Source organism: Saccoglossus kowalevskii, chromosome 6, assembly GCF_978046115.1.
Source record: "Saccoglossus kowalevskii chromosome 6, keSacKowa6.1, whole genome shotgun sequence".
NCBI classification, from domain to species: Eukaryota; Metazoa; Hemichordata; class Enteropneusta; family Harrimaniidae; genus Saccoglossus; species Saccoglossus kowalevskii.
The window spans coordinates 4,614,555-4,625,273 of record NC_140646.1 but is presented as its reverse complement, the minus strand read 5'-3'; the positions used below and the strand labels follow the sequence as shown (position 1 = coordinate 4,625,273).

At 36.5% G+C, this 10,719-nt stretch overlaps 2 protein-coding genes across 3 annotated transcripts in view; one reads left to right on the top strand and one right to left on the bottom strand.

Annotated features, from left to right (window-relative positions):
• Positions 1-771: 771 nt before the first annotated feature.
• On the bottom strand, positions 772-6,026 carry LOC100368480 (exosome complex component RRP41-like). Its single transcript, XM_002736522.3, has 3 exons — positions 5,821-6,026; positions 1,999-2,205; positions 772-1,384 (listed from the first exon to the last, which is right to left on the bottom strand). Exons 1-3 carry the CDS (start codon positions 5,989-5,991, stop codon positions 1,022-1,024), a joined length of 741 nt encoding a protein of 246 aa, XP_002736568.1. The 5' UTR covers positions 5,992-6,026; the 3' UTR covers positions 772-1,021.
• Positions 6,027-6,244: 218 nt separating this feature from the next.
• Positions 6,245-10,719, top strand: part of LOC102810185 (5-oxoprolinase-like) — a 175,854-nt gene continuing 171,379 nt past the window's right edge. For both annotated transcript variants that reach the window (XM_085499973.1, XM_085499972.1), the window contains exons 1-2: positions 6,245-6,465; positions 8,715-8,906. In XM_085499973.1, the coding sequence (XP_085356099.1) occupies positions 6,292-6,465; positions 8,715-8,906 (366 nt within the window). In that variant the 5' untranslated portion in view covers positions 6,245-6,291. The remainder of the gene's footprint in view (positions 6,466-8,714; positions 8,907-10,719) is intronic.

The window sequence follows — 10,719 nt, the reverse complement described above, 5'->3', positions numbered from 1 at the left end:
GAATAGAGTCACACTGGTGGTCATGTCATATCGGTATAGAGGTCACACTGGTGGTCATGTCATATCGGTATAGATTTCACACTGGTGGTCATGTCATATCGGTATATAGGTCAAACTGTGGTCATGATGTCATGTCGGTATAGAGGTCAAACTGTGGTCATGATGTCATGTCGGTATAGAGGTCAAACTGGTGGTCATATACAAAGAAGACAAGTGTCTGGACTGCAGTCTCTGGACACATCATATGTTAGCTCCAAAAAATAAACGAGAAAGATTTACACAAGAAATGGTTCTGAATAAATTAAGGCACATTTTTTATGTTTAAAATGATTGACATGCATATGTTTGACATGTAGCTAGCAATCAATGCAGTCCAAGAAATGGAAACCAGAAATGATAATCCCAAATTTAGAACTTTGTCTGAACAGGCATTTATAAAACATTTGAGTTGGTATAAAAAGGTTGTTGTGGTTGAAATAAGAATCAGTAAAGTCTTTTGAAAGCAGTCATTGATATTCAAATGCACTTCATGAAGAGCAGGTCTTACATTTACATGAAACTTAAAAAGTGCTGTTGCTATGGAAATGGTTCTGGAAATGTCAGCCTAGCTCCTTCCTCACATTGTCTATATCCAAACGGTAGCATAGTCATAGCTATAAAATTTGCATATAATCATGTTTATGCATATCATTGAGGATACATTTTTTCAAAGAAAAATCTTTGTTCATGTATGCGAAATCAAAATAAACAAACTTCAGTTACCATTGCCTGTTTCGCTTTTCAAGAAACGATGATCCTATAGGTTTTATTGAATAAAATTCACAGAAAATGAATCACAAACAAAATGTGCCCCAGATATCAACCATTGTACAATTACAGACACTGGTCCCCAAGTCTTTATTGCAGACTATATCCCATCAGAAATGTCAATTGAAATAAGTATTTTGTAAGAGGCAGAAAGAAGTGGTTGAAAACTAGAAAATAATTTCATGTAACTGAAGGCATTTAGAAAAAACAGATATTATGTTGACATCATAAGATTCGAGACCTCTGTGACATGTTCTCTTACAGACTGATCCAAAATACCATAAACATCTGTACAGCCTTTAATTCCCATATCAAGAACTTTCTCCAAATTGTCAACATGAAGTCGTGAATTCTGTTGAAAAAGAACGATCTGTTCAGATTTTGGTAAGAGTGCAACAACCATTTCTGGGCTGCCGACAGATTCTTCCAGATAACTAATGTCCACAACAGGAGTGTCTTCTAAGAGACTAGAAGTGCATGCACACACGTAGTCTCGCATTGGAATACCGGCATCTATCACTGCTAAGGTTGCAGCATTCACACATGCACAATAGTTGCCACCATCAGATTGTAGAACCTGTGATAAAAGAAAAGGTATCAGTAATCAACTATGGAAGATGTTTACAAGTTTGGATGAAATCAGCTTGTACATTGCTGAGTAACCACAGTCATTATTGTGGGTCAGCTTGTACATTGCTGAGTAACCACAGTCATTATTGTGGGTCAGCTTGTACATTGCTGAGTAACCAGAGTCATTATTGTGGGTCAGCTTGTACATTGCTGAGTAACCACAGTCATTATTGTGGGTCAAACATTTCAACATTTATTTCATGCAAATAAGCTCAAAATAATATATTTTTATGCAAATTAGCTGAGACCATTTCATTTGTTTTCTTCTACATATAGTTAATTGAATAGCATTAAGTTGTAACTTAGACGCCATTTTCCATATCTGTTGTATCTGTAGTGATTATGTTATAACCTAGGAGTACAGCTCATTTGGGGGGGGGGGGGGAATTAAAAACCCTACCTTCTTAACCAGTATGTTTACCATGAAACCATAAACAATCAGATTGACACAACTTTTATTACATAGTATAGACATAAAATTATTACCCTGAACTTCTAGGATAAAGATTGTGTTCAGCTGATTTATTCAAGGATATTGGCAATTTAACAATTAAATCTCACCTGCACATATATGTCTATTTGTGATCTGGGATATAAATGGGTAAGAATAGCTGCCTGAAATGTGCGTCGTAAATTCATTGACATTTCTTGGGACCGTCGATCACCTTTTGGTCTTGTTTTTCTCTCCCCCGTACTGAATGTAGCCATACTGTATTGGCAATTCAACAGAACTTTGTCATGAAGAGCTTTTGAACGCCCACCAGTGATCTGTCAGGAATCAAGATAATTGAAGCGATGAGGATTAAAAATGAAATCGTGATAACACTCTCCTGGTCATAAACTCAATAAGAAACTGACACCTACAACAACCAGCATTCTCATCAGATTAATCAGTTGGTTATATGTGAGTAATCAGTTGGTTATATGTGAGTAATTAGTTATCTATGTGCGAGTATTCAGTTGTCTATGTGTGAGTATTCAGTTGGCTGTGTGAGTATTCAGTTGGCTATATGCGAGTAATTAGTTGATATGTGTGAGTAATCAGTTGGCCATGTGTGAGTAATCAGTTGGCCATGTGCGAGTAATCAGTTGTCATGTGCGAGTAATCAGTTGGGTGTGCGAGTAATCAGTTGGGTGTGCGAGTAATCAGTTGGGTGTGCGAGTAATCAGTTGGCTATGTGTGAGTAATCAGTTGTCTATGTGCGAGTAATCAGTTGGCTGTGTGAGTAACCAGTTGTCTATGTGCGAGTAATCAGTTGGGTGTGAGTATTCAGTTGGCTATGTGCAAGTAATCAGTTGGGTGTGTGAGTAATCAGTTGGTTATGTGTGAGTAATCAGTTGGCTATGTGCGAGTAATCAGTTGGGTGTGTGAGTAATCAGTTGGCTCTGTGAGTATTCAGTTGTCTATGTGTAAGTAGTTGTCTATGTGCGAGTAATCAGTTGGCTATGTGCGAGTAATCAGTTGGCTATATGTGAGTAATCAGTTGGCTATGTGTGAGTAATCAGTTGGCTATGTGCGAGTATTCAGTTGGCTATGTGCGAGTAAGTAGTTGTCTATGTGTGAGTAATCAGTTGGCTATGTGCAAGTAAGTAGTTGTCTATGTGCGAGTAATCAGTTGTCTATGTGCGAGTAATCAGTTGGCTATGTGCAAGTAAGTAGTTGTCTATGTGCGAGTAAGTAGTTGTCTATGTGCGAGTAATCAGTTGTCTATGTGCGAGTAATCAGTTGGCTATGTGTGAGTAATCAGTTGGCTATGTGTGAGTATTCAGTTGGCTATGTGAGAGTAATCAGTTGGGTGTATGAGTATTCAGTTGGCCATGTGCGAGTAATCAGTTGGGTGTGTGAGTAAGTAGTTGTCTATGTGCAAGTATTCAGTTGGCTAAGTGCAAGTAAGTAGTTGGCTATGTGCGAGTAATCAGTTGGCTATGTGTGAGTAAGTAATTGTCTATGTGCGAGTAATCAGTTGGCTATGTGTGAGTAAGTAGTTGTCTATGTGCGAGTAATCAGTTGGGTGTGTGAGTATTCAGTTGTCTATGTGTGAGTAAGTAGTTGTCTATGTGCGAGTAAGGAGTTGTCTATGTGCGAGTAAGTAGTTGTCTATGTGCGAGTAAGTAGTTGTCTATGTGCGAGTAATCAGTTGGCTATGTGTGAGTAATCAGTTGGCTATGTGCGAGTATTCAGTTGGCTATGTGCAAGTAGTTGGCTATGTGTGAGTAGGTAGTTGTCTATGTGCGAGTAATCAGTTGGCTATGTGCGAGTAATTAGTTGGCTATGTGCGAGAAAGTAGTTGTCTATGTGCGAGTAATCAGTTGGCTATGTGTGAGTAAGCAGTTGTCTGTGCGAGTATTCAGTTGGCTATGTGCAAGTAAATAGTTGTCTATGTGCGAGTAATCAGTTGGCTATGTGCGTGTAAGTAGTTGTCTATGTGCGAGTAATCAGTTGGCTATGTGTGTGTAATCAGTTGGCTATGTGCGAGTAATTAGTTGGCTATGTGCGAGTAAATAGTTGTCTATGTGCGAGTAATCAGTTGGCTATGTGTGAGTAATCAGTTGGCTATGTGTGAGTAATCAGTTGGGTGTGCGAGTATTCAGTTGTCTATGTGTGAGTAATCAGTTGGCTATTGTAATATATTGACAAGTAGTGGCTAATGTAAAAAGAACCAGTCCGTATGATTCAAAAATGGTGGAACACTCTTACTGTTTATTAGCATTGAACTCTGGGTAATAGCAATGACGTAATCATGCTCAAATAGAACCTTCAAAACATTACACTGCTTTCCCCTAAAAATGGGAATATAATCTGTTAAGAATACAACTCACATAAGTTTTAACAATTGCTTCAAAAATTGAACAGTAACAATAAACTCACAGATCTAGTTTGACTACAGGTTTCCTTACTCTTTTGAGATCTCCTTAAAACTGGTGAAGTTGTCACACATTCAGGAGAGTAATTACATTTTCATTAACAGAAAAATCATGCAACTCAGGAACACTTACATCTTGCTCGTCAATATCACCTTTCACACAATCATGTGCTTTAATTAAATGATCTGTATGAACATATCTAGTTGTATGACCTGTTCTAACTATATAACTTTGTGGTCCACAAATTTTAATTACAGTACCTGGAATCCACTTATCTATTTTAGAATTACCTCTAGTATTTCGAACACATAGTCTGTCATACTTAACAAAAGATCTATCACGTTTACATTTCAGATCCTTATACTGCTTTTGTTTCTCTTGTTTACTCTCTACAAATTGTGCAATATTAGGTTTTATCAAACTTAACCTGGTTCTTAAACGCCGCTTCACCATCAATTCTGATTAACAGAAAATTTGCTATTCTATGTTTCATAGACACACTGCTTGTACATTAAAGAACTTGTTTCAATAAAGCTTCTTTCACAACTCTAACTGACCTCTCAGCTGTCCCATTGGATTGTGGGTGATAAGGTGGAACCAAAGTATGCTTTATGCCATTTTTACTCATAAATTCCGCAAACTCTACAGAAGTAAACTGTTGCCCATTATCAGACACAACCTCTTCAGGTAAGCCATGGTCAGCAAAAATTAAACGCAACTCATCAATGACATTACATCAAAAACACATAAAATCACTGAACATTTACAAACTGTAAATACCAGAATGTGCAACACTGACGAAACTGACCAGAGGACTCTGATGATGATGATCTCGTTGACAGTGCAGAGGAAATAGAGACTGATGACTTAATAGTTTCTTAATATGTAGTGATGAGGTCAGGGAGAAGACCTGGAACCTGGAAGCATGCAACGTTTCATTAATGTAAATCTTTTTTTATTTAAATCTTTAAACAATTTTTCATGGGGGGGGGGGGGGCTACCGTATTTTGTACTTTTTATAAGAGGGGACAGCCCAATTTTTAATATACACCTGGGGGACTCGTGATTATTTAACAATAACATGTGAAATTTACCGGCACCACCTCGGTCAAATTAACTGGTGATTTCCTAATCAAAACGAAAAAAACAAAATGAAATGCATCTTCAGTATATACAATTAGGTTGTCTTCGTGGTAGTTAAATTATATTTAAAAAAACATTTTCACGTACTAGTTGGCCATATTGAATCAAATCACAGTCCTGAGGGACTGTGATCAAATCAAAACAATCCAACACATGCATCGCTCGTTATCAGATATGTACAGATCAAGTTTGGAAATATTCGACCCAGGCATGGCTGAAATTGAACAAAAGGACGGATGGATGGATGGATGGAACCCAAAACATTTCGTTTCAGACAAATATAGGAATGACATGACCGTACTCATACATGTACGTGTATTCACCACTCATACCAGCACGTGTTTGGGACGGTGGACTATGTGTCTTTGTTAATACCTCGTGTGGTCCGTATACCGTTGCCAGAACTTTAGTGTTGCCTTGTTCTATATAAGCTGAACCGTCAGCTTGCCGAAAGACACCCATTCTGCATCTAATTTTTCGTAGTTCGTGTGGCCTGCGACCGTCAGCACGAAAACCTTGATCTGAAAGTAGTTCAATCCCAGCCATTTTTTAATAAGGTACTTCCGTCTTTCAGCCTCGTCCAGTGTAATATTTTTTTTCCGAAACTATGATATACTAAATATAGTCAAGGATTTATAAAATACAGTGTATAATTTAATGTTTCTTATTTGTTTCGTTGATTATCAATATTTGTCTGAAATGATTTAGTTATATTCCATGTTTGAACATTTCTCAGGGAATGAATGAGGATGTAGAAAAAATAATGCACATGTCATTAAGTCAGGTGACTTTAGAGGTCATACCCTGTCAATAAAGTTGCTTGTCCATTCTCACTGCTCATCTAAAATGGCTGATTCGTCGTCTAGCAAGTTCCAGTTTGCAATCGACCGTGGCGGCACGTTTACTGACGTCTATGCACGGTGTCCAGGCGGAAGAGTAAGAGTGATGAAGCTTCTTTCTGAAGATCCCAGTAATTATTCTGACGCGCCGAGAGAAGGCATCAGACGAATCATGGAGGAGGTGTGTGTGACTTAGTTTCAGGGGGTAATTCATTCAAAATCAGGAGGGGGATGCGGGATTTTTTTAAGTTTATGTGGACTGAAATCAAGGGAAAAAAATCTACAGATTCAATAGTAGAGAAAAAAAATCCATGCCACAGTAGTGTAATAAAAAATATATGCAATTGACCAGTTTCCTCCATCTCTCTCCCTAGATTTCAAATTGTTCTCCCCTAAGTCTTTTGACCTTTGAACTGGGCATAAGGGTGATATCAGCATAAAATCACATTCTATCTTATGCGAACTGTACCTCACATTAAAAATCTACTTTAAATTCTACAGTAGTGTTCAGTGAAGTTTACAATAACTGTTTGTTCATATATATTTCGCATCATTGTCAAATATTACAGCAATTCCAGGCACTGATTTGACACTGAAGTAGTGCTAGATGTTGATATAACTTACTAAAATAGGTTACACACTTGGTTTCAAATTTACATAAGTTGTAACTAGAAATATAAACATCGGCTGCAAATCAGAGGAATGATTGACAGATATTGCCCACAATGTTTTCTATTTTTGCTACAAAGTCAGGTACACCTAGACTTTGAGGCGCGTCTGTTTTTCACTCACTTTTGGTCGGTCATTGTGTTGATTGCCTATCTACAAATCGGCATTTGTCCAAGTTGTTTAAGCACCACAATGGAGAAGCAAGAAGTCAAAAAAAACAGTTGAATTGAGAACAAGAGTTGTCGATTTGTATTTTCGTGGACTGTCATTGGAGATCTAAATGGTGTTTCAAAGCAGACAGCTTATAATATCGTCAAACAGTTTGTTACCACCGAGAGTATCCTGAGGGTATCCTGCCAGGAAACTGACAACGTTATAGACTATGTCGAATATTATAAAACATTGTGACCGCGCATTTACGGACGGGAAATTCAACAAAAACTACTTGTGTACGGCGGCAACCCTCCCCGGATGTGTGGTCGTGTGTTGCCAGTAATAAGCTTTTTAAAGCGATTATTTGGTGGTACATCAATCTTTTGGTTCTCATCGTCGAGAACTAATAATCGAACAACACCCATTCTACTTATGTATTCAATTTCATTATTGATATACTGGATAAAGTCTTCATAGGACATTTGCTGCAGGCAGCTTTCAGTTATATACATCGGCGTGATACGGATATTTCCATAGTAGGAATAATGCACTTTGATCAATAATTCTGTCATGATCAGTCGGTCAGCTGGTTCTGTAAAATAACGTTCTTTACAGCGCCACCACTTTATGCACCCCTCTCACTGAAATAACATGTGACGCAAATTGAAGTACAAAACTAAGTTGAGAGCCTCGATCGTTTATTGGAGGAGTAATTCAAAACTAATGTACCGTCACTTATATGGGCGGAGCTTTCTTCTGGTGCGCTTCAAATTGCAGACACGCTGTCTGCATTATTTGTAACAACTTCTGTAAATTTGAAAACAAAGTGTGTAACCTATTATAGTAAGTTATCTACATATAGCACTACTTCAGCGTCAAATCAGTGCCTGGAATTGCTGTAAGGGATAAACTCTTTTGAATATCAGAGAAAACAATTTTTTCAAGCTGTCTGCTAGAACTATCAATATTATATCTATATCGGAAGTTGTTAAGATAATTTTCTCTCACCTCAATGTATATGAATAGACAAAATAATAGTATTTTATTTATATAATAATTTGTAAGCAGGATAAAACAACTTGATGTCTAGCAATCCAAAATATGGCAGCTTAAACATTTAACACAGACTTTATTTAAACAATATTTTGTATTGAATTATGTTTAATTTACATTTCTGAAAATTATCCACAGATGACTGCCACTGTTTCACAAAAACTATGCAAACAAATAAAATTAAATTAAAAAAAAAAATGGGCTTTTTAGAGAAATGCAATATAAATAATGTCAAATCAAAGATCTTTTTCTCTTAATTTTGAAAGTTTTGAATAATGTACATAAACACTGATTAAATTCCCAATAATGTGATTTAAAAAAACAAATTTATATAAAAATAATTTTCTGAAAATTGTCCAGTATCTTTCGCTGTCCACTTACTGTATTTGCTTAGCATTACATGTGTTTATGTAAATTACAGAGGTGTTTCTAAAGTCAAAATAAGTATTGAATGAATTTGGTTATAGACCTATTTTCATGAAATGAAAGACTCTGGGAAATCTCCATAATATTGTCAGAGGGAACATTCACTTTTGTATTTTGTGTTTGTTGCAGGTGACGAGCGAGAACATGCCTGCATCTCAACCAATCAATGCTAATTTGATTGATTGGATTAGGATGGGCACCACAGTAGCTACCAATGCACTATTGGAAAGAAAAGGAGAACCAATGGCTCTTGCTATCACTAAAGGTTTTCCTGATTTACTTTATATTGGAAATCAATCAAGACCAAAGATATTTGATTTGGTATGTGCATTTTTTTTATTTTCAGCTTTCAGTTAATTAGTCTCAAATTTTTCTGCACTTTTTTCTTCTCTAATATTTCTGAAAATGAACCCTAATTTTGAAGCCAACAGACAAAATTTCTATTTTTTGTTTTTACTCAAACAATTATACTATTTTTGTTTCAATCTTCCAAAAGAAAGTGCAGACTATAAATAGGACTACATTTATTTTGTGAATTTGTGATGAAAAGAGGGAACTGGTGATGAAAAGGGGAATTGGTGATGAAAAGAGGGAACTGGTGGTGAGAAGGAAAACATTTCCTTCATTTTGAATTTAGTTTTTTATAATATCAGTATTTATAAATAAATTTAATGCTTTGCCAATTTCTATTTTTGTTTGTTGCTGGATTTCTTATTAAATGAATATCATTTCTAATAATCTCTTAATATTGATGGTTTCTAGATTTCCCCTGTTCAATGATTATTAAATGTGTTAATCTTTCACTGGTTCTTAATTTTGCTATTTTTGCGAAAATCCATTAAAATCTATTGAGCATGTAAAATATCAATAGAACTCATTTTTTCCCGGCCACCAGTAGGTTTGTGAACTTAATACCCAGTGAAATTGTGAAAAAAAAGAAATTTACGATATACACTGGGCAAAATCGTTGGTATACGGTGGGTACATTAGTGTATTCGCACGCATATATTCCAGATATTCGAAGATATACGTTGGTCAGCGCACACGTACATTCAACGTATGTACGAGGAATACGCAACGTATATTCACACATTCGGAACATACTGATACGTAAATATACACAGCAGTATATTTATGCAGACCGGAAGTATACAGTGCGCACATTAACGTACACCTAATGCAGAACAATGCTGTCTAACGTATTCCTACGTATATGTAGTATATACGGACACGTGATAAACCACTGCACAGAGTTAATACTGACGCAGATCGATGTATACGTGGCGTATACGGTCACGCAATAAACCAGTGCACACAATTAACATCGGCGTAGATCTACGTATATTTTGCGTATACTCGGCATATTTAAAGCGCATGCTATTGGCTGATTTTTCAGGAACATTTGCATACAGGTCACATATTTTAGGTCATGCTTCATTTCCGGTTCATCATTCACGTAGTAATTTTGTTCTTGGGCGCCGCACGTGCTTGTAATTTTTCTAGGTACTAGTATTTTGTTTATAAATAAAGTATCGATAGTATTACTCGTGTTTGCTACCGCAACACATTTATGTATAAACACAGTACAACAACCTAGCAATATCACGAGCTCCTGTTACAGTCATATACATGTAAAGATAAAGAAAGGGTTATTGCCACACCCATGGCCATCCCAGTGACCAGACGTTTTTTTTAAGAACACAGGACCAGCAACGAGGCATTAACCCTTTCTTTATCTGTAAGTTACAAGTGACTGTTCTCCCGTGACTTGCATCAGACTAGATCGCATACCACAGGAAATTAAACGTGGGAGGTGATTCACAATGACATATTTGGCCACTCGATGTTCAACACAAGTAGGATCAGGGCAACGTGAACAGTTCATAATCGGAAATAACATTTACAGTAGATCTACGGTCAATGATAACACATTGCAACTAATGCAATTTCGTGTTAATTAATATTGAGGAGTTGTTTTTGGGTAATTGCAAAGGTGGGACTGGGAATAAAAGACATACATTTGTGATTCAAGTGATTTAGTATTTATTTGTAATAACAATACACACACTTACAAGTACACAAATCTTCCTCGACATACATAAATAAATCATATGGGGTTTTAATTCCAATTTAA

Coding starts and splice junctions, on each gene's coding strand:
- LOC100368480 (XM_002736522.3), bottom strand. CDS start 5,991: ATGGCTGGGATTGAACTACTTTCAGATCAAGGTTTTCGTGCTGACGGT. Junction 2,206..5,820: donor CGGTATACGGACCACACGAG/GTATTAACAAAG, acceptor GATTCCTGACAG/ATCACTGGTGGGCGTTCAAA. Junction 1,385..1,998: donor AAATAGACATATATGTGCAG/GTGAGATTTAAT, acceptor CTTTTATCACAG/GTTCTACAATCTGATGGTGG.